At 37.3% G+C, this 24,408-nt stretch overlaps 1 protein-coding gene across 1 annotated transcript in view; it reads left to right on the forward strand.

Annotated features, from left to right (window-relative positions):
* STIM2 (stromal interaction molecule 2) overlaps nt 1-16,606 on the forward strand; it is a 28,908-nt gene extending 12,302 nt beyond the window's left edge. Inside the window, exons 3-11 of the mRNA XM_009808374.2 lie at nt 6,390-6,501; nt 7,165-7,280; nt 8,641-8,818; nt 9,739-9,916; nt 10,524-10,691; nt 10,906-11,006; nt 11,258-11,496; nt 15,088-15,289; nt 16,089-16,606. Coding sequence (XP_009806676.2) covers nt 6,390-6,501; nt 7,165-7,280; nt 8,641-8,818; nt 9,739-9,916; nt 10,524-10,691; nt 10,906-11,006; nt 11,258-11,496; nt 15,088-15,289; nt 16,089-16,566 — 1,772 coding nt within the window. The 3' untranslated portion in view covers nt 16,567-16,606. The remainder of the gene's footprint in view (nt 1-6,389; nt 6,502-7,164; nt 7,281-8,640; nt 8,819-9,738; nt 9,917-10,523; nt 10,692-10,905; nt 11,007-11,257; nt 11,497-15,087; nt 15,290-16,088) is intronic.
* The last annotated feature ends 7,802 nt before the right edge of the window (nt 16,607-24,408 follow it).

A 24,408-nucleotide genomic window follows, 5' to 3' on the forward strand; every position in this document is an offset into this window, starting at 1 on the left:
AAGATTTTGAGAGGAGTGTCTGGTTGTCTGGCCTTATTGTGCATCCTGTTGAGGAAACTAAGGTTGCACCACAGGGAGGCCCTTAGAATGAGACTCCCAAGCAGTGTTAACAGTGGTCTGGTGACTGTTAGAAAGCATGAAGCTTCTTGGATAATAAACTACTTTCATTTAATATTAGGTAACATGGAAAATACTGCTTTTCCTCTAGGAATTTTGATTTTTTTTTTTCTTATGTGCTCCTAGTTTATAGTGTCAGTTTAATGCAATTTGACAGCATTAAACAAGAGGGTGGAAGGTAGTGTAAATGACGGTATCAGTAATTTGAAACTTTGTTTAGTAGTCTGAGGTATCTGTGTGAGAATTACAAGCTCTAAATTGTGCCCTTGACAGTGCCCATTAGTGCTTATGCAGAAACGTCTTCTGGATCTATTGCTACTTAGTTTATGCTGAGTAGAATTGCTCATTCCTTCCCATAAACCTTGCTTTATGTGGATGTTTGTCTTAAGTATTTGTCAAATAGCTTAAAGTTGCTTTCTGTTTAAGACATTGGTGATGTCAGACAGTTAAGTTTTGAAGGAAGAAGTGAAAACACTATTTATGGTATAGTAAGTGTGCTGTTGCTGTTTGGTGTCTCCTTTTAGGATTAAGAAAAACAAAGGTTATTTTTAAGTAATTGCTTGAGAAGGATCTTATACAGTGAATAGAACCCTGAGGATTAGTTCCATTCAAAGCTTTAAAAATTGCCTAATAAAAAAAGCAGCTTCAGAATATTGCTTTTTAATATTTCTGGTACTGGGCAGGCTTTTGGTATCCCTACCTGGTGCAGAATCCTTAAGGCATGGTCTGTACTGGTGCAAATTAAAGGAATTTCAAAGCTGCTATAGGTTTTACCTGCATGGAAGGAATCGTATCATAGCTTAAATCAGCATCTAGCCTATTGTTGCTGTGTTGCCACACAGTTTCAGTGAGTCCTTTAGTACAAAACAAGACTGTCACTTAGTTTAGTTGATGTTGCTTGTGCTTTTTGTGATGATTTAAGTTTTTTAATTTCATAATCTAATTCTACAGAGAGAATTCTATTTAGAGGAATGGCTAGGAACTAGGATAGCATATCGTTGGGTTAAAATGAAAGGTGCATCTTCAGTATTTTTTTCTACAAGGGCCTTGAAGAGGTAGTAGTTATGAGTGCAGCAAAGGTGACAAAGGAACATTTGTTTTGATGTCTGAATACCGGTTTTTGTACAATTGTCTTTGAAAGTTCTGTGTCTCAAGGGTGTCTGCCTTCTCTTTTTTTTGCCCCTGTAATGGGCTAAGATTGTATGAATTTGCTGCCTGAAGAGAGATGTGTAGGTATTTAGTCTCAACAGTATGGGAGTCTGGGTAGTTGTCTGACTTGTCTTGGTGAATAGGTAGGGTGCTGCATTCTTGGTGAGGTAGCATTGTCCCTTGGGACCTCATTTTGTAGCAAAGTAAAACGGTAGTGGTCAAACCTGGAGTTCATGAATGGTTTACTATTGTTAGTATTGTTTGTATGTGTGATCACCTGTTATATTCTGAGGTAATGTTGCACAAGTGTTCTTGCAGCAACTGGGACTAAACTGCATGCCACAAAGACGTTATGGCTGCCTTGCATTTTCTTAATCATTTGCTGTCTCAGGTTTTAAATATCCAGAGGTTGGAAATGCATGCAAGCAGGGCTTGACTGAGGATGAGTTACATAATGTTGTGTGCTGTTCCAGGCAGGACCACTACAGTACTGCAGACTGGCCCTTCTGCGTGAGAAGAAACAAGGGTTGTAACATCAAACTGTTGAAAAGATAGTCAGGATCACTCCTCTCTTGCTTTTTCATGCTATTTTAAAACCTACTGGTGGCAGCATATTTCATGCTGAGGTTGCTGCTGAAGGTCCTGCTAAAACAAAACTAACTTTTGAATCCTTGTGTGTGCTTGATTCGGAACAATCTTGTGTTTTCCTATATTGCCTGGTCAGCTTGTTCTCAACTTTAAGCCTAATATATGGCTGTCATTCACTCCTTGGCATGAAATACTCTTATCAAATGTAATCTGATTTCTGAAAGGAGTAGGAAGCCCATAGGAGTACTGGAGCTGACACTGTAATGTTGTTTTACCTCACACCCCCCTGCCCTGAAGCACTGTGCTACATGATAAATGTAAAATGAAAAAGGGATATATAGCCTGATCTTCTAATCAGCCATTAATGTGGGTTAGCAAGGAGCAGCTTTCATACAGGGCCAGTTTGAAGCTACTTTTGCTTTCTTCACCTTCAGGCATGTTATTATAGCAGTTTAAAAACAAAAGGGGCAAAACCCCTAAACTTGTGATCCAAAATAGAACAGCTGATGCAAGTCTAGAGACTGAGGGCTGCACTGGGGTGTAAATGCCATGGCTTCTACACCTGCCTGCCCAAGGCATCTTGCTGACATCTTCTCTCTCAAGATATCTATTTGTGAAAATAAGTGTGAGAGGGAAGGGTGATATGATTACTATATAATGCTATATGCATTTAACTTCAAGTAATTGTCAGTTGCTCCTCCACTGTCTGAAGCAGTATATTCTTTTTGGGTGTGTAAAGTAAGGAAAAGTTACAACCTCAGCTAATTAGTAGGAGCTGTCACATTCTAATTGGCAATGCTGATTGAGACGAATTTCAGCTGGCCTGCTTGACTTTCAGTACACCTGGTGTATATCATTTGTCTTGTGTCATGTTTCAATAGACCATAACTCTTTCTGGTGAAGAAAAGCCAGTTTGCTTCTCAGTACTGTATGCTGTTGTAGAATAAACATGTAAGTTGGTCATAATGTCTTACCGGAGACAAGTCAAGCAATACTTCTTACCAATATATAGCATATAGAAGATATCAACAGAAAGAAACAGTCTGAACATTTTCACTGATATAAATCAATCTCTCAGGGCTCCACTGCGGTGCTGTAGAAAAGGGAGGACAGGGTAGTTTAGGGTTCGGTTCCACGTGGAAAACTTGGGGATTTGCAGGCTCTGACACTGAAATTCTGCTAATTCAGAGTTAGTTTACACAATAAATGTAAATTTCTTCTGAAATATGTGCTGAGATTCAGGCCGTGAAATCCCAGAATAAGAGTTGACTGTATTGATTATGCTTAGCTTAAATGGTGAGTGGCCATTTAAAAGGACACAACATAGAATCATTTAGGTTGGAAAAGACCTTTAAGATCATCAAGTCTAACTGTAAACCTAACACTGCCAAGTCCACCACTAAACCATGTCCCTAAGTACCACATCTACATGTCTTTTAAATACTTCCAGGGATGGTGACTCAACCACTTCCCTGGGCAGCCTGTTCCAGGGCTTGACAACCCTTTTAGTGAAGAATGTTTTCCTAGTATCCAATCTGAACCTCCCCTGGTGCAACTGGAGACTATTTCATCTTGTCCTATCACTTTTTACTTGGGAAAAGAGACTGATACCCCCTTTCTACATATTCCTTGCAGATAACTGTAGAGAGTGGTAAGGTCTCCCCTCAGCCTTCTTTTCTCCAGACTGAACAACCCCAGTTCCCTCAGCCGCTCCTCATCAGACTTGTGCTCCAGACCCCTCACCAGCTTCGTCGCCCTTCTCTGGACACGCTCCAGCACCTCAATGTCCTTCTTGTAGGGAGGGGCCCAAAACTGAACACAGTATTCGAGGTGCGGCCTCACCAGCGCCGAGTACAGGGGCACGATCACCTCCCTGCTCCTGCTGGCCACACTGTTTCTGATACAGGCCAGGATGCCGTTGGCCTTCTTGGCCACCTGGGCACACTGCTGGCTCATCTTCAGCTGGCTGTCAGCTAGCACCCCCAGGTCCCTTTCTGCGGGGCAGCTTTCCAGCCACTCATCCCCAAACCTGTAGCGCTGCATGGGGTTGTTGTGACCCAAGTGCAGGACCTGGCACTTGGCCTTATTGAACCTCATACAACTGGCCTGGGCCCATCGATCCAGCCTGTCCAGATCCCTCTGCAGAGCCTTCCTACCCTCGAGCAGATCAACACTCCCTCCCAGCTTGGTGTCGTCTGCAGACTTGCTGAGGGTGCACTCGATACCCTTGTCCAAGTCATTGATAAAGATACTAAACAGAACTGGCCCCAATACTGAGCCCTGTATACCAAATATATATACACATTTATTTATATATGTATTATAGTATATACAAATATACATATACTGAAAAGTAATTGATACTAACTTATGTAAACAGGTAATAGTGTAAGAAGAATACAGAAAGTACAAGTTCTGATTCTAGTCTGGGATGGACTTCGGTTGCTTCTTTTTGCAGTTTCTGTACTAGTGGAGGTATCTGAAATGGTGATAGATAATGAAAAGTAAAGTATTTTTTCCTAAATATAACTGGTTGGTTTGGGGAATTTTCCTTGATAATCTATGAAGGAAACATCACACCAGTCTAAGCAGTAGAACAGATGTGATTGACTCTACTGTAAACAACTTCAGTATGTACCTCATTTCTTACACAATAATGTTTAAAATTACTACTGAATTATAAAAAAGTACAAATTTACATAAATTTTGAGTGTGACTACAAAATACTTTCAGCAGTAGAAGTGAAAAATCTCAATATTATTTTTTCTTTTTTTTTCCCTCCCCCTTAATTTATAAACTCAGTGAACTGCGTGCCTTCAAAAATTGCATGTTCTGTACTGTCAGTGGTAAAGTCTGTAGTGTTTAGTAGTTATTTTAGGTGATTTTTTTCCTATGTCACATCAAAACAATGCTTTTGCATTGGACCAGTTTATGAACATATTTCCAGAATGCAGTTAAAGTGATATTTTTCTGGATGATTTTACCACCCTTTTTAGATGCTTGGAATGACTTGTAAATCTGATCACTTATTATTCACAAAACAGTTAAGAATCTTTGCAATGTGGAAATGATCTGTTTACAAATAGAACCCAGACATTTTGCATAAAAGCTTAGAGTAATATGACAAACTGAGTCTGTTGCAAGATCAATACCTGGAAAACAGTTTGTGGCTCAAAAGCAGAGAAAGAAATGGGACAGCGTGCTGGGAAGGAGGTGTAGCCATTCATACAGATAGAATACAAGTGGTTTGTATTGCAAGTTTATTTTTTAAAGCTATAAGTGGGTCTGTGAAACGTGTTCTGTCTCTCATTATCTAGAATGATGAAAATCTGAAATGTTTAAGCTTATTTTTTAGCTATGCTGGGTGTAGGCAAGAGACCTAGAAGTCCTTATTTCAGTTTCAGTGCGAACTGAAATACGAATTTGAACTCATAAAAATTTGCATTGCCTGCAGCTTACCTGTCAAGCTTTCAGCAGCTCTTTATAAAGGATCATTGTCAAAATTCACTACTGGGGATGTGTCCTTGTGACAAGGTTTCTGAAGAGATCTCTGCCCAGCATTGTCACATGCAAGTAGTTTTAGAGAGAGCAATATTTAAAGAAAAAGATAGTTGTTCATGCAAAGATATGTCTGTCCAGAAGGAGCTGTCACTTTGTTTCTTTCATGTTCAGACAAACTTTTGCAGACTTCATAAATGGAAAGAACAATTTCCCTTCAACTTTGTCAGTGTGAAGCTGTAAGCTGTAGCAGCTGGTCTGTAAGGGCCAGACATGTGCGGGCATTTTTTGGTAAAATCTATGGGTAGTATTTCCTTATTTTCTTAGAGCATCTGTATCTATGAGAGGTTATGTAGACTGTTGCTATTATACAGGAAAATTGTTCATTATTCTCTACATATTTAAATAATTTTTCTTAGTGGGAATATTATTGCATGTAATACAGCTGTTCTGGGCGTATTTGAGAGAGATTTAATTGTTTTCCTGTTAAATTTCTACTGTCTTTCAGTATTTTCTTTCAATCTTCTCTTTTCATTTCTTCTCTGCTCCCATTTTGTGGTTAGTAGGCATGTACTCTGTGAAGATTCTTGTGAAAACAAGTTCTTAACCATCATCCTGGGAAAGATCTTGGTACATTGCCTTAAATGGCTACAGCACCTGCTGACATGTGTTTAGTTCTGCAAGGGTAGCAAGGACAAAAGGATTGAGGCTTAGATAGTTTAAGTAGATAAAAGTCACAAGATGCTGTCCTGATTTAAACTAAAGCAAAACACTAAGTTATTCTGTGGAATTTTTAATAAAGAAATGTTTCTATTGGTTCCATGCTTGTTTGTTTATAGCTTGCCTAAGCTTCCTCTGAGAAGCATATAATGAAAAAGGCAGAATGCCAGAAACACCTTGGTGAATGTTAATGCTAATTTTTCAGCAATTATATTGGGCTAAATCCTCTTGCTCACTGTAACCTGCTTTTCTACTGCTTGTCTTCTGTGTCTTGCTATTAAAATTAAAGGTAATTAAACTGATTTTTTTTCTTTCAGTTCATAACTGGACTCAAGAGGACACTCTTCAGTGGCTGTCAGAATTTGTTGAACTGCCCCAATATGAAAAGAATTTTAGAGACAGCAATGTCAATGGAACAACACTTCCCAGGTGAACATTCCTTCTGAATTAGTTTCAAATAATTCCCTGTAGGTTGCTACTTCAGTCTGTATGTGGGAACTATGTGAACCTAAAGCCTAACAAGATATGGTCAAATGCAAGAAAAGAGAAGCAGTTTTGAAGAGCAGGCTGCATTTTTTTTTCCTGCCAAAATATTTCAAAATATAAATGCTTCTTGCCACTCCTTTCGTCTTAGTTTTGTTTCTTGCTGTTGAAGCTTTTATCGATGATCACATAATTCTGTAGGGTAGCGATTTTCTTTTGAACAACTTCCAATCTAATGTAAGGGTATACATCAAAAACTATCTGCAGAACCCCTTTTCTTGAGCATAACTACTAAATTTGAGTATTGCATGTATTTCAGAGAGTTGGTGTCACAAGTCTGCAAACATATCGTTACCTGTAACTATGCTAAATGGATTTATTTCATGATTATTCCAGAAAGAAAAGAATAGGAGAGTGATTTTATGTTCTTCATTTGCCACATGCTGATACATTTTTTTATATAGTGTTGCTGTCATTGTATTATATCACTCACTCTAATTGCATAACTATAATCTCTATAACTGTGGGAAATGCTATTGATGTATTTCTTTCCATAGACTGGTTTTGATTATAGCTTGTGCAATAGGTAATGTTTTGTCTTATTAACAGGATAGCAGTAAATGAACATGCTTTCATGATCTCTCACTTGAAAATAATTGACCGGAGCCATAGACAGAAGCTTCAGCTTAAAGCTCTGGACGTTGTTTTATTTGGACCTCTCACACGTTAGTAACTTTTTGGAGTTTTTTCTTATTCTCTTATTTGTGAGGATTCAACAGAGAATACATTCAGTGATGCTTGAATACTGTAGGTGGGACAGCTTATCTATTTTGTGGATGTACTGATGGATTGCTTGTCATGCATTGTAGAACTGGGCAATGAATTAAAATGGGTTATCAAGATGCTGGGATCAGGACAAAGGTTCACTTCTGTACGTAAGAACACGTAGAAATTTTAGTATAACCCTACTTGACAGATGGATGTTGGCTTTTGTGTCACAAGAAGTGTCCTCTAGATGTTTTTGACTGTTTAAATTGCACTGATAGCTAATGTTACATTCACTTCCCAATTAGCTTGGACAGTGTGAGCTGGGATGCTGAAACGAGAGGGGATGACCTTCCCCAAGGAAGAAAAAAGGAGATGGTGCAAATCCAATATAAGTGTCTTTTGTGCAGACTCAAGTTTAAGTGCAGTTAAATTTAATGCAGCAGTTCCACATATGACCCATTTTAGCATATGCAGACATTTCCTTACTGCATCACCAGTGATCTGCATGCTTGTACACAGTTACAGATCTGTTGTGGTACTGTGCATGTCTGGTATTCCTGAACTAGGAGGCCCTTCCAGAGCTTGGTGGTCAGTTTGGAGACTAGTGAATGACTTTGCAAATCAGTCCATATCTGAGCTGGCCTGACTGATCTGAGTTAGCCTGACAGATCTGAGCTGGAGATTTTTAGGGAAAAAAAGCCCTGTGTTTGCATTATACCTTTGATGCTAGCAGAAACTGTCTTTTAAAAGCTTATCTTACAAAGGTGGAAGTGGCTAAAAAAGTTGTACTAACAAAGAAGTGTATTGGAATCTTGGATATAATACTTTGACAATCCAGGTTTTGCTTTTAAAAAGTGCTGCTATTAGCTACTTACCCTTTTAAAATCGACTTTATTTTGTACAAGTGCGTTTTAACTCAGCACTGGGTATTCCAGAGTGCACAGACCGTGGAGTACTTACTCAAACATAACTAAAGTTCCTACTGGCTTGATAAAGTGTAATTGGGGAAACTCTCAACTAATTTAAATAAAGATACAGACTATATATTGTAGAAGTTTAGTAAGCTTTCCTCAATCTAATGTATGTTTTACTACAGAATAAGTAGATTGTATTAGAGCAGAGTTGCTTATGTTGTATGGAAAATGCTCTGGAATCCATTTGAAAGGTTGAAAGGTAGTTGTTGGAGGTGGTTTGAGATAAATGAACTGGAATTCTGTTTAGCATCAGGTTCTGTCACCTTTTAGGCTATGGGGAAAAAAAAGTCCCTAGTCTGTTGTATCAATGAACTAGTTAATGATCATGTTATTCTTTGCACAGGTCCCCCTCACAACTGGATGAAGGATTTTATATTAACAGTTTCTATAGTTATTGGTTTTGGAGGCTGCTGGTTTGCATATACACAGAACAGAACCTCAAGAGAACATATCACAAAAATGATGAAGGACTTAGAAAGTCTCCAAACAGCAGAGCAAAGTCTTCTTGACTTGCAGGAAAGGTACAAAACCTAAAGAAGTTAATGTTTACTTGTGCTTTTGTTTGGAGGTTAAATACAAATACACATCCTTTACAGTCATAATTGCATTAAGCTGCCTTTGGATTTTGTTCATCTTCATTTTGCATGGAAACTGTGATTTCAGTGACAATGGGTTTTTGGGTAGAAATTGCGTCTGGGTATTTTAGCAGACAAGATGAACTTGTGGATTAAAGTAGACAATAGAGGTTCAATCTTTTTTATCTACAGATTTAGAAGTATGTACTGTTATTTTCATATCACTACAGTTTACTTTGGAATACTTAAACATACATGGAAATGAGAACATTTCTTCTGTTTTTAAGCTCTTAAGACTGAAACAGACCTGGGCTGATTACTTTCTGTTGCTTATTTAGCAGTGTGAGAGTTGATAGTCTTTTCTGGTGCACCTGTAACTCGGTTGTCTGTAAAGACTTGTATTTTGATCTTATTACACCTTTAATGAAGGTTTACGTAAAAGTTCGCATATTTTGTCTGACGTGGACATCACATTGTGTGATGTAATTGCCTCTGGTTATAAAGCTTGCACAGTCTTTATTATCGCAGAGTGGTTGAGGTTGGAAGGGACTTGTGGAGGTCATCTTGTCCAGCCCCGCCCTCTCAAGCAGGATCATCTAGAACAGGTTGGCCAAGACCATGTCTAGGCAGCTTCTGAATATGTCCAAGCATGGAGACTCTACCACCTCCCTGGGCAACCCGTGCCAGTGCTTAGTCACCCTCACAGTGAAAAAGTGTTTTCCTGATGTTCAGATAGAACCTCTTATGTTTTGGTTTGTGCCCATTGCCTCTTGCCCTGTTGCTGGACACATTTTTTTTCTTTTGACGACTGCAACTTTTAACAAATATGCTGTGTATTTTCTCATATTTTTTGTTCAATTGTGAAGACTTGAGAAGGCACAAGAAGAGAATAGGAATGTTGCTGTGGAAAAGCAAAATCTGGAGCGCAAAATGATGGATGAGATCAATGATGCAAAACGGGAAGCTCATCGCCTAAGGGAGTTGAGGGAGGGAGCTGAATGTGAGCTCAGCAGGCTCAAATATGCAGAGGAAGAGCTAGTACAGGTATCTGCAAACTTTATATAATTTTAGTGTTGACTTTAAATTGGTCCTGGTTTTATTGGATCCTTAGGACTGTTTAAAACAGCATTTCTTTAATGCTAGATTTGAATGGGAAAATTAAAGAGCATTTAATGATTTTCAGTCATGCCATTATCTGGTAAAATAATCCTGAAACTATGAAAAGACATACACTTTGTATATTAGCTTATCATAATATCGCTAGATTCATGAAACAAAATAGATACAAAAGCTTTTTTCTGTCTTGTTATCAGATGAGAGATAGTAGCTTTCTCTCACTCTTTTGAGTAGCAATAGATTGGATTTATTGTACTAAATAAAAATGCTGTCTTACAAAACTATTTAAGCTTCAAGTTAGGGACTATATATCATAGGGGAAAAAAAAATCTGAGTATAATATAGTATATCGAAATTCGTATGCTGTATTTCAGAAATGCCTGATCTGCCTTCCTGACAGCAATTGGCACACACCAAAGCTCTGGAAAGCCTTAGTATGTTGCTGTGGGGTATAAAGGTGCTTATATTTCACATCCTTCTGCTGTCAGTTCTAATGACACTCTTGGTGACACTTTTATTTCTTTTTGATTGCTAGGTTCGCATGGCTTTAAAAAAGGCTGAGAAGGAGTTTGAACTGAGAAGTAATTGGTCTGTTCCTGAAGCTTTGCAGAAGTGGCTTCAGTTAACGCATGAAGTTGAAGTACAGTATTACAATATCAAAAGACAGCATGCAGAAATGCAATTAGCAATCGCCAAAGATGAGGTACTAACTCTTACTCTTCACCTACTTAAAGACTTTTCTGATCTGTGGCTAGATATATGAAATAGTAAATACAAATTATTCAGATAAGTGTTTGGATATTTTTTTTTCTCCTCTGAGTTGTTGTTTGCTACCTGTCAATACTGCTAATGTTTTGTCATCTGTGTTAAGGATATAACTTCTCATTTTATGGATTTCATTTTATCTTGCTTTTTAGGCAGAAAAGATAAAAAAGAAGAGAAGCACTGTATTTGGAACATTACATGTTGCACACAGCTCCTCCCTGGATGAAGTGGACCATAAAATCCTTGAAGCAAAGTAAGAGTATTACCAGGATACATATTCTTTTGTGATTATTTTTTCCTGGAACAATGTAATTTTTTGAGAGTTATGGAATTCAGTGTCTTAGCGGTTTTGCTCTTTTGAGTAAAACAGTTTAAAAGATATTAAAGTGCGACTATTTGGACAGCCCTAATGGATCTTCTGGTATGCTAGAATGACTGCACTTGTGTTGCTTTTCTTTATCATTAAGAACAGTGTATGTAATTTTAATGTGTGTTTTTCTGCAGGAAAGCACTTTCTGAGTTGACGACATGTTTGCGAGAACGTCTTTATCGATGGCAACAGATTGAGAAGATTTGTGGTTTTCAAATAGCACACAATTCTGGGCTACCAAGCTTGACCTCCTCTCTCTACTCTGATCACAGCTGGGTAGTTATGCCTCGAGTTTCCATTCCTCCTTACCCAATTGCAGGGGGAGTTGATGACTTAGATGAAGATACTCCTCCAATAGTTTCACAGTTTCATGGTAAGTGGGTGAGCTCAGTAAAAAGAAAGGGGAAAAGTTCTGGAGGCATGGGATTTTAAAATCAGGTGGGAGAAGAGTGCTGAAATCAAACAGGATTGGATCAAAGTCAAAAGGACCAAAATTCTATCTAGATGCATCTTTTGGGATTTGCATAAACTGAAAACTAGGTTTTGCAATAAAGATAACATGAAGGAAAATCTTTTATTCCCTTTCAGTTGCAGGGTGGGGGAGTAGGGGGCAAATCCAGGTAAGGTTTTGAAAGTCTGCTTGTCATGCTTGCATTGCCACTTGGACAAAAATTTATAGTGACTAATGCTGAATTTCTGTTAGCACATTTCTTCTTTCAGATGGAAGGGATGGAGTTAGTCTAGGGTCCCTTGAGCTACTACGAAGATCACACCCTTTGAGAGGCCACATGCTACACAGCTTTTCAAACATTCTTTAGTGGCTGGAACAAAATCCTCCTGTTGTCCAAGGGAAGCTTTCAGGCAGAATGTTTGTGTTTGGATACAGTGGGTTGTTTGAATGTGAGGCAGAAAGGCCAAGTGCTGGAGGGAGGGAAATCCAGCTTTGGTTAAACTATGATCAAAAGATATACACTGGGGATTCAGACCACCCTCGTATTTTGAGTCATTGCGTCAGTATAAGAGCTTGTTTCATGGAAGTTGTGATTAACTGGACTCTAGAGGCAAATCAAAAAGATGAGCTCCCATGTAGCTATTCAAACAAGCAATATCAAGATGATAAATGAGTAGGGAAGAAAACTTTGGCATATGTGTATGTTTTTTTTTCCTGGGGCTGGGATTCTCAGAAGAAATTAGAACTGTATTTTAAAATAGCATGAGAACAATAGTTGCCACTTTGCTGGCTTTGTTTAGTGTGCTTTGGGCACGCGTTTTTCTTTGCAGTGTACCAACATTTTTTCTACAGGTCACATTGAAAAGTTCATTAATCCCCTTGCGACACTACTTACTGCAAGTTCTGATCACTTTTAAAGAATACTGTCTCTAGTTGTCTTCACTGTGAAGGGTTTGATTTAAACCCTAGCAATAAATTTCTTAGATGGCCCAGTAAAATATGGATTCCTAGAGTAAAACTTCCCTACAAAGTCTAAAAACCTGTGGTCTGATTTCACAATGAAGAGCTCCATGTATTATCACCACTTTCCAGATGATCTAAAATGACAAAACACTTAGATATGTATATATGACTTCAGACTTGTGATTTTTATTTTTTTAGTCACTCTTGTCGTATAGGTCTGGCATAGAAGTGAGAACAAAGTGCAGTTGGTTCAGAGGAACTATGATTAGAGGACTATACAGCTTGTAAGAGCGTACTTAGTTGAAACTTTACCGTATGCTTTTGCAATTATGGTTTAATTTTTTTGTTAAAATTCAATTCATTTGGAAGTATTTAGCTAACGGATGTTGTCTAAGGCAGTGATGAAAATTATCTGAATCTTAGTAACATTACAAAAACTTTAAATGTTTTTTTTCTGAATTTTGGTAAGGCATGAGAACCTGTTTTTGTTAAAGTGATCTCATGAGGGAAGTAGCTTCTCCTTAATTTACTAGCTTTTAAAATTTCTACTCAGTAAAAAAAACTGGAAACACTTGGGAGTGGGGAAAGAAAGGGAAAATATGCTAAATGATCTGTTGTTGAAACCAGTTCACAAGTCAAATTTTTGTAGGTTAATTTGTGAACTGCTAAATTATCCCCATCCTTTAGTCAAAAATTACAAATGCCTATGAGGAAGGACAAAAGCAAAATGGTTTGTCTCACTCATGAGGCTTCAGGCAAAATGCAGTGTGCAGACAGGTCAGTTATGAGCAAGACTATTTCAGTGTCTGGACCTAAACTGAACTGTCTGGGCTGTTATCTTGCCCCAGCATCCCTTGATCTCTTAAGATTGACAAAATGTGAAGTCTGCCAGACAGGGTTCTTCATGCTGCAGCAATTGGGATGATAGGCTAAAATGGTGTGAAGTAATAGATATGTTTTGTCAATCCTGAGCTGAAGAACAAAAGGGGGTAAAGAAATAGATGTATGAGATTGGAACAAAGTCATTACAGGAAGGTGATGACTTCTACTTTTCCATTCGCTAATTGCAATTCAGCTGATTCCTAGATGTTAAATTGTCATAGCTGAATCCATCATAATCCTGTGTGTATACATCTACAAGGAACCAAAATGCTTGTAACGTCTCTCAAAATTCACTGATGGTGCAATCTTGTTCTTTTTTACACCAGTGAGTAGGATGGCGTCTGATTTACCTGCATACATAGTACAAATTTCCTAAAGGGTTTTTTACTCTCTTATCTCAGTTCACATCTGCTTTTTTAGGAATATTTTTGTAATGACACAAACTTATTTTTGAGCTGCCAACACCTGCTTTTCAGATCAGTAGGAAGTTCATCAAAAGTAAAATCAAAAGCTTGAGTTACATGACGACTGTCATGTTGGGACTTGTAAACCTTTCCTTTCTGCTCAGCCTGGCAGGAAACAAAGTCTAAGTGTTGGCAAAAGTACAGCTGCTTGCTGTTTTGTGAAAGTTGTGATTTCCTGCACTGAAAGCAGAATGACAACTCAACCTTTTCTGAGATCCAGGAAGGGAAACTGTGATTTACCTGATGCTAAACTGGCATCTCAAAAAACAGAACGCATTTTGTCAGGCTAGACATCCTTGTCTACAAAAATAATTGAATCTTTTTTAGTGTGTTGTGTTTGGTAAATATTTTGAACATCACTAGGGTATGGTCTGTCTTACCTAAGCAGTGATGCATTCTGTGGGACAGTTTGAGGAGGGGTATGAGAAATCTTGAAGCTCATAACAGCTAGCCTGAAAACAGGTCTGTGGATTTATTTCTACAGAAGTATTGCTGCCTGATCATCTTTTGAAGGAGGAATTGGATTAGGAACATTTTAGTTTGTCACTTCCTGTTAGATACTTTCCTGGTCAAGTCTTGTGTTGCTGTCTCCACCCATTCTTATATTTTTGTTTCCGGAAATTCACAGCCTGGCAAAAGAAAGTGTTATCAAATAGGAAATTCTTGAGCTTAAAATGAGGTTGAATTACTTATTTTCTATCATGTTATATAAATTTAAATTGGTCTTCCACGTCTAACGTAACTTTCAACTAATGCAGTGTATTTCATTTGGCTGTTTGGTTAGGTATACCTACATTACATATGGTTTTAAGCTCCAAATTGCCACACAAGTAAAATACAGGATATTGTGTAACATCCTAATTTCAGCATTGCTATTTTTAGTTTATAAAGGGTTGGGAGTTCCAGTAGAATCTTTCTCTTTGCTCTCAAGAGAGCATAGTGAGCCAGAGCTTTGGTGCACATGGTCAGAGTAATGTTTGGCAGGCACAAAACTGCTGCAGTTGCATCTTGGTTAGCTGCTTCATCTAACCGTAGAATTTATAAGGTGATGCCAGTCTTTCTTCCCTCTAAACAGTTGAACAGTGTCAAAGTTGTTTAAGAATCACTGTGGCTGAAGCAGATACCTGCTATTTAGTCTTCAGAGTAGGTATTGTTAACATCAATGTCACTTGGAGGGGTTTGGTTTGCTTTTTCTTTGCCTCAGGGTCCATTGTAAAACCTCCCAGCACACTGGCAAGAAGCAGTAGCTTGTGTCGATCGAGACGCAATGTTGTGCCATCATCTCCACAGTCTCAGCATGCTTTGCACTCTCCTGACCCTGACATCCTTTCTGTGTCGAGCTGCCCAGCTCTTTATCGAACTGAAGAGGAGGAGGAAGCCATTTACTTCTCTGCTGATAAACAATGGTATGGAGATTAGCAAACAGCACATGGAACTCTGATAGGATTATTTGAGACTAACAGTTGGCTTGGTTCAACCTCTAATTCTAAAGTTAAAGTAATCTGTAGGATAATATAAATTAATATAGTCCACATGGAACAGAGAGAGTCCTTGTCTGGTATGTGTATGTGAATAGCTAGCATGTCATATACAGTTAAGTAATGTTACAATCCAGGGTGCACTGAACTAACCCTGATTCTCCATTACAATATGTTACTGGCTTTTACATCTGAAACTAGGATCAAAAGCAATGTCAGCTACTGGGCGAAGAGAAGATGGATGGTAACACAATTCTTACAGCATGTTGAGCGTGTACCTACTCTTGTTACATGGCCTCATAGGAAAAGGTTAAATTCCTTTTGGAAGGAGCAAATGAGCTTGTTGAAAGGTAGGGACACTTGTCCTGAAGAAACTTTTTGTATGTGATAGGCTTAAATCTCCTTCTTTCATTTCATAACTTTTCTGACTTCACGTGCCAGAAAGATAGTTTTTGTTCTTTGAAGTGAGACACAAATGATTCTGGGCAGATGCTGCTGCCCACAAAACCAAGATTGCACAAATTAATTATCTTTAGATAATAAAATGATGTAATGCAAGTTGTAAGTTAAAATGTTTAACTTAATGTTTTTTGTTAATTAACTACTAAGGAAAAGTGTGGGTGGTGCTTTTAGACTAATGTTACTGATTCTAAATTAATTTCCTTTTTAACTGCATGAAGGAAATAGTAGTTTCATTATGTTTTCTCCTCTCTTTGGTCTGACTCAGGGAAGTCCAGGAAACAGGTTCGGAATGTGACTCCTTAAATTCATCCACTGGAAGGAAGCAGTCTCCTCCAGCAAGTCTTGAGATGTACCAGACACTTTCTCCTCAAAAAGTATCTCCAGAAGAATTCTCACTGGAGGAATCATCTACAGGAGACTCTTCTCTAACTGCAGATATTTCTAGGGGCTCTCCTGACTGTGTAGGCATGGCAGAAACTAAGAGCATGATCTTTAGTCCTGCAAGCAAAGTTTATAATGGAATCCTGGAGAAGTCCTGCAGCATGAACCAGCTTTCAACTGGGATCCCAGTCCCAAAGCCTCGGCACACCTCATGTTCTTCAGCCAGCAGCGATAGTAAACCCAGCCATGAAGCTGCTTCTGTCCCTAGGATAAGTAGCATCCCACAGGACCTGTACCAAAATGGTGAAAAAAACAAAAAGTCATCGAAAATAAAAAGCCTTTTTAAGAAGAAGTGTAAGTGAGCTGGGCAGAAGAAACCTATAGTAATGTTATAAGAACTCTATTTTTTAAATCTTTAGGAATGTAATTCCATTTGGGCATTCCAAACTGGATGCCCTAATGGAATGCTCTGTAGGTCAACTATATTTAACTGACTGTACTGTCAAAGATCGTGCCAGCTGTCAATGAGAAATCATTAAAAAGTTCAGACAGTTTACATTAATTTCTGCCTATTTATTTCTTTTTTTTAGTTTCTCTTTTTTAGTTTTTTTAATTCTGTTTTTGTTGGTTTTTTTTTAGTTTATTCATAAACCATTTTTAAGCCACTTTGGACTTCTAAGCTTTAATGGACTAGTAAGCCTTCCTGGGCTTGCCAAAGTTTCTTGTTTACTGGAGCATCTTCCTATCTTTCCGTAGAGCTAGGACATTTATCTACTGGACTTTAAGAAAAATAAAAGAAAAAGTAGAACTAATTTGCACTACTGTTTTACAGACTGGAAAAGTCTCTCTGCAAGTGAAACTGAAAGACTTGTATTTGACTGAGAAGATGAATCTTTTCACTTTTAGATCTTTTGGGGTTTTTAAGTAGAACTTAGGATTTCTAATTGACTTGATTTCTGGAAATGGAAATGCCATGCTTTTATTATGGGAAGCTTTGTTAGATTCATTTATTATTAGAATGGTTCAAGTCCTGCTGTAAAGATCATGTTTCTCCCAGGACTTTCACTGTGATTTTTACTTCACTGCAGGCTGTATGACAAAAAAAAAAAGTAATTTAACAAGAGAAGAGGCTCTTGATTCCTTATGCAAGTGATGGATATGAAACTTGACTGAGGACTGAAAACATTCACCCTCTTAAAATGAGGAGGGGGAATACTAGCTTTTGTTTACAGACTGACAGACAATGGATATTTGGTTTGTGAAAGTTTGTACTGTGGTAAAGATAATAAATTGGAAACATTGTGCTTGGGAATGTTCCAATTTTAGCTGATGCTTGTTTAAGATGTGTTTCAGAGGTCCTGTTAATTGAAAGCTGTTGTAGGCTACATTGCTTATGCTTACTGCTGTGTATAAGTTATTATATTTTTTGGATTAGCTATTAATGTCTTAATGTCCCCCTTTTGTAAGATTTCATACACTTTATTTTTGTATAGTTTGAAGATTTAGCTGTTCAGACATGTCTGAAGTAAATGGTATAATTTTATAATGCATACTGTTATACTAACTCATAATTTTAGATATAAAGATAGATCTAAAAGTGAGACTCTATAAGCTTCAGATAAAAGCAGTTTTTATGTTAAGCTTTTATAGGGAGAGATGGAATTACTACGAGGTAACAAGGAAGCCTTCTTAGGGCAACAGTAGCTAGTTGTTCAAAAACATCTTTTTTTTTTTTTAAACAGTTGAAGACAAATGTACTGCTTGAGCAACAGTGCCTTTTATTCAGTTTGTCTGAAAATATTAATAATGAGCGGGAATTTCTTTTGAGGTACATTTCAAAGAAATTCTTTTTACTTTAGTGAACACAAGCAATTTACCCAGTGATAACTAAATAGTTTCAGCTCTTCCATAGGGGTATTTTAGTTGCCTCAGTAACAGGTGCCACTGTCAGGGACCTGTGATTAGGGGCTCACTTCTTGCCAATATGTACATGCTGTACTGTATGAAAGAATTAATTCACTGACTCCCTAAATTTTTTTTTCTAGTAAGGATCCTTCAAAACCTGTACCCAACTGAAATCAAATGATACATGTATCATTTCTATCATTTTCTATTTAGGTTCTGCTGTACATAACCAATGCGTTAGTTCTGTTCTCAAGAAGCAGTGGTGATGTTAACAGAAGCATTTACTATGGCTAGTGAAACGGTTAGAGGAGGAGGAGGGTTAGAAAATGGGATGGAGACCTTACATGTGCAAGTACCTTAAAAATCCTGGTACATTGATTAATTCCTTAAGAGAACAGAAGGAATCCAGAGGTTTACTGTCTAACAAAGAATGGTTGTATGTCATCTATACAGAAAAGCATATGAGGAATCAAACTGTTTGGTAGAGTTTGGAGAAGAGAAAAATTGGTGGAATGGAAAATAATGAGAACATTATATTGTTCCATTATTCTTTGAATCATCAGATTGGCCTTTTTTGCAGCTATAGCTGTTCATCACAAGGTAACAACAGTCTCTTTGAACAAAGTTTGTACACTCTACATGGTAGACAAAAAAAAAAGCAGCCATGCAAAAAGACTTGTGCTGGAGAATCACCTCAATGCTGAGCCTTCAGAGTTGTAGTTAAAAGCCTGATGAAATACTTGAACATGTACAAAGGGAAAAAAATATGTAAAAGTAGGGAAGTTATTTTGCCTCCCAAACAGCATGGAGAATACTACTACCAGAAAAATGTTCAGTTTTGATGTCTGCACTTGAGAAGGCTATAGCAATAATTGAGTCTAAAGTAAGATCTGGGGCTGGATAGTAGATCTTGCAGTGTGAGATTTGAGGAACTCTGTCTCTGTCATTACCAAAGAAGATGAAGTGGCATTTTGATACTCAAGAGTAAATACTTGAACATGGGAAAAAGTATCTGGTACTGAGGAGTGGGAGGACAGCACTTCTCAGTATTTGCGCTTGCCTGACTTTGATGTCAGGATTGAGAAGTCAAAACGGACATTCAGTTTTCTGTAGTAAGTATAACTAAAAATTGAAATAGAGGAAGTGTTGGGCTCTTCATTGTCTATGAGTTTGTGTTAAGTACTTTTTTAAAATACACAATTTGACTGTCTTCTGGAAAAAATATGTTATGGTATTGTACAAACAAGTCAGATGAGATTATCATAGTGATAGGTTTTTGTCTTCAAAATGGCAAACCTTTGGAGCACAGACTGCTCTCAACATTCAGTTTATCACCAGCTGTCCTGTAACTTTATAGCTGCTGCTTAATAAATATTCTAGAACTAAAAGCTCAAGTTAATATGATCAGAAGTGGTGAGTACTCGATGTTGGAGCACAAACTGTAATTTTAAGTGCAAAGAGTTGGGTTTTTTATTATTTTAATAGACCCCTTGCACATCTTGCCACCTAAATTTGTCCACCATCTAAGTGACCTGCATTGCTCCTACTGTGGCTACTGTAGAAATGCTTGTCTTCAAACTGTTAGCATCTCTTTGCTAAGGTATGTTGAGAGCACTGACTCTAAGGTAGATCCTCACTGGCAAACATCAAATCCACACTTAATGGTGAAGTACCTGGCATATGTCAACATCTCAGAAGTGAGACAATGTGCTTTAAAAGGGCCTTTGTTTTTCCTACCTTTGTTTAAAGGTGCAACTTGAATTGGCTGGCAGTCAGTGAGTCCAGCCAGCATTCCAGCCACTTAGATTTCTGTATGACATGTCAGTCATTTGAGACAATCTAGTGTCATCATCCTTAAATGACTGAGGACTTCCTAAGCTCTGAACTCAGAATGGTTGCGATCAGAGTATTTTTTTGAGCTTTTATAGCTAAAATCCATGTTCTATTTTAAATTATCCAGTCTTTTTCAGAAGATGAGGATCTTTGCTTTCTTAAATATTTTGTTAGAGTCCTTTGTCAGGACAGCAGCCCCTTTGTGGAAACTGCCTAAAAGGCTTTTCCCTGAAGAGGTTACCATTTAAGTCTTTCACCTGTAAAAGGAAGAAGTGTCAAGTGTATGATCCTATATAAAGAAGAAGAAAAAAAAACCCAATTCTTCCAAAACTGAACAAACCCAAACCTTTCCACAATTCTTACTAAAGCTATGTGACACTCCCTAATAGCGTAAAAATTTTAGGAAAGGCATTTCTGGTTGTCATCGGGAATGGTTTTGACCAGCTTACGGTGGAATTAAAACAGATTACAGTGGAGATTAAAACAGTTGATTCTTCTTCCTTGCTCAGTGATGAAATTTAAAATTGCTCATCGGCAGTTCCAGGCATATGTCAACTTTTCTTTCCCCACTTCACTGGTACTTAGGTAGCAGATTATCCTCCACTTTCTGATGACAATTTGCTGAAAGAGGGAAGATTCTCCATCATAGTCAAGGTAACAATGTTACAGTAAGAATACATTTCCTTATTTGGAAGCCTTAAAGAGATGGTGAAGCCAAGGATACTTGACCAGTTTTCTTACTATATTTATGGATGCCAGCTTGAGTTAGGCATTAACTTATGACTGATTGAAAACCTAAAAAGATAAAATTAATTAGAAATTGAAACTTTCAAGATTTTGCCCTTTTGCTTCCCAATGAATGGGAAAACAGCATGCACAGGAGACAAATAAGCTCTAATTAGTGTTTCTCATACCACCAGCTTTTAGAGCTCCGGGATAGTTTCTTTCCATTTCCAAGGTACATCGTTGGAGAGGGATTACTACCTTAATTTTATAATGTATGCAAAAAAGCATTTATTTTCCATTTACTTACAAGCAGGGGAGAAGAATGTAAATAAACTGAATGCTTAACTTAAAAAAAAAAAAAAAAAAAAAAAAAAAGTAAGCCAAATAGAGGAATTACTGGTTCTTGGACCTCTTTACTATTTGCTTATCTCCTTGTACAATATGTTAAGTAGGGTGAACACTGTTTTCTAATCTGTTCCAGCTGCACTGACTACAGTGATGCATTACTATCTCATGTTTGAAACACTGCATGCTCTGAATTGCTTTAGGCATTTTAATCCTGGATGTTGCATCTTCATTGAATAATGGTTAAGCCTACTAAGGCTGTTTGATTCTAAGTGCTGGTAAACTTTTCTACTAGTGACTTAAACACAGATGTTGGTATAACCAATAACCAAAAAAGGCTTTTGCCAGTAGAGTTTGACTGCCTGACAATGTGTAAATGTTTAGGTAACCATTCTTCGAGGCTTCAATAGCAGTTCAACAGTGTCATACATATTTTCAACAGATAGCTTTCCCTTCCAGCCCTGTAGAGATGGTGCTGATCTGAAACTCAACTTAGTCCTTTCTTGCATAAACTCAGTGCACTGATTCATGTAAATTGTAACAATATTACCCTTTAAACTGTTATTTCCTGTTGCTCTTACATCTGACATTACTTAAGCAAGATAGCAGTACTTATCAGTCCACTTCAGTTTTTTAGAAATAAAATGGATTTGTGTTACCTTTTTTCTCTACAACTTTGAATCTCAAGTTTACCAAACTGTATGCGTGTTCTATGTATTTAATGCTTCACTGAAATGAAAGTGGGAACGTTGGCCTCTGCTTAGATGTTAAGGAAAGCACATTTGAGCAGGGTAAAAAGAAATTCCTCTTGCTTATTGCAGAGGATGAAAAAGAGTTCAGAAGTATTTAATCTGCTCCTAAGTCAGAACACTAAGGAATGCTCACGACTTAATGTTGCTGGAGATGAGAGGTACATTTAATCTCAAAGCTTTCAGATCAATAACTCTTTATCCAAGAAAAAATCCTTTCTAGTCTAGATGTACTCTGCAGGGCATTACCTTCATATTTCTATTCCATTTTTGACCCAGCATTAAATTTGGCAGTTACAGCACTAACTTATGTGATTGTCAGACTTCAGAGCAGTTTCAGATGATTATTTCAGTAGTGTGTCTTAAAGTCAATTTTGGTTTAATATATGCTGAAGACATCTGAATTAAGACTTTCTCCTTTACATTCCTTTTATTTTAATTCAACTCAGTTCTTTGTGATCCCTCTACTGTTAAAAAAATAAACAGGTACTAATAGTTGATTCAAGTTCATGTTTAGAATACAGTATTTTTATTTCAGCTGATAATTACTAACAGATAAGTGGTAGATAGATAGTTGCTTTTTCAAGACTAGATGATGGTTGGATATTGTTATAAAAACACTGCTGTACTTCAGTTGAATGAGGTACAGCATTGACTGGTGCAATTTGTGTATGAGTGGTAAAGTTATCCTTCTTAAATTCTCCTTTGTTTTTTTATTTGTATCTTAACTTGATGCTGCACAATTATTTTCAGACTTGAATTCATTTCAAATTAAGGTCAGTATGTCCAGCCCTACAGAAGTCAGTCTTCAATTGTCAGTCATCAGTCCATTCTTACTGAAATGGATTAAACTCTTGAATATTTGTACTAGCTTATTAGCTTGTTAGGTGGTAGAATGGGTCACCTGAAGTGAAGTGAACCAGGTAACCTGTGTTCTTTATCAGCTTTCAAATCCATCTCCCAATAAGACCGAGTCTCCCCAGGGTATGTAGCTGTATTTACTGCTTGGAAGTTTGTAGTTAATTATATTTGGCTATCTAATTCTAATAACTTGCATGTTCGCTATGCTTGCTTGCTTTTCAATAGCTGACAAAAGCTGTAGGAGATCTTGGGGGTTTGTCTAAAAAAATTGCTGTTTTAAAAAAGAAAAAAAGACCAGCAAGAGAAATCTGTCAGGCTATGAACCGACTAGAACCATCAAAGATCACAGCTTTTTGTCTAAAAGAATTGTTTATGTAGGTCTTAATGAAATTAATTGAGTAGCATGTGTATTTTCACATTGCTGTCCTCCAAGCAACAAAAATAATTAAAATACCTACATTTCAGCAAGGCTATTTGGGACATGTCTTGCCCTGTTTTTATTTTTAATTTAAATAACATTGAGTTGTAGTGAGTGTTCAGCATATTAATATCTGACTTAAAAGATTAGCAGAATTTGAATGACTGGCATTGTTTTGTTTAATTACAGCTTTATAAAAATGTAGATATTTGCATAAAGCCCGTCATTGGATCTAGGTATGTTTCAACGACATAGCAAGAAGAGGACCAACACAAGTAAATATGTGCACAATTTAAATCTTTCTGAAGATTCCTTACAGTTCTGGGAAGAGATGTTCTCCATGCAGATTCTTTCTGCTCTTCCTCTGTTTGCTCTTAGCTTCTGTTTGTTTTCATGAGTTGAACTAAAATAAGAAACAAAGCCCTCAGACTGACTAGTTTCTGTCTCTCTAATATATACACACTGTACTTGCTTTTAACCTCATCTACTGCATGTTGTTAATGCTGTACACAAATGCAGTTGGAGTATTTCTTTAGTGTTGTACAGCATGATGCATTTCATTCCCCTTTCTATTTTACCTTCCATTAGCTATATATTGCTTTACAACTGGAAAAAACTTAAGTTTTTGGGAATTGAGTCTGTTTGCATATAAATCTTTTTTTTTTTTTTCTGTGAGTCTTATGAGAAGTGTCCTGCTTGGAGAGTCTCAGACAGTATTTTCCTGTGTTTATTCATGTTACTTTGCTTTATTTTATAAGTGGATATTGATTTCTGATGTGTTGTTACACTTAATGTTGAATAAATCTGACTTCCATTTTGAAAAGTGAAACTGTGTTAGTGAAAATGTTATGTAATGTTAATTCATCTTAGACTGTTCCCAGAGTATAGAAACTTCACATTTTTATTTTTTTTAAACTTGAGATAATTTTTCTTTGTTCTGCTTAGGATTTTGGCCAATGTTTCTGTGCTTCATGCTATTATTAAAGCTTGACAGCAATATTACTGGAAAGGGAAAGGTGGAGGCAATTTTGTTTGGCAGCTAGGGTGCTACAGTTAGGCTTGGAAATCCTGAGTCTTAACTGCTTTTGCTTGAAAGAGCCTTTCTGAGTTTAAGTTGCTTCATGTTTTGAAGATTGGCAATTTGGGGTTTTTTCTTCCAAACAAGGTGAAAAGCCTTTCCAAGTGACTGTTGGAATAATGCATAGTCTTGTGATTTTGAGTGTGAGGATTAGTTCGAGAACCTGTGGCTCTCTACCAAAAAAAAAGTCCTTGCTGTTGTTTAATATTCCTTTTAACTTGTAGCAACTCTGATAAAGAAGAAGCACTAGCTAAACATCAAGAATAGCTTTTTAAAAGTGGCTTCTCTT

Source organism: Gavia stellata, chromosome 5 (genome assembly GCF_030936135.1).
Source record: "Gavia stellata isolate bGavSte3 chromosome 5, bGavSte3.hap2, whole genome shotgun sequence".
Lineage (NCBI taxonomy): Eukaryota > Metazoa > Chordata > Aves > Gaviiformes > Gaviidae > Gavia > Gavia stellata.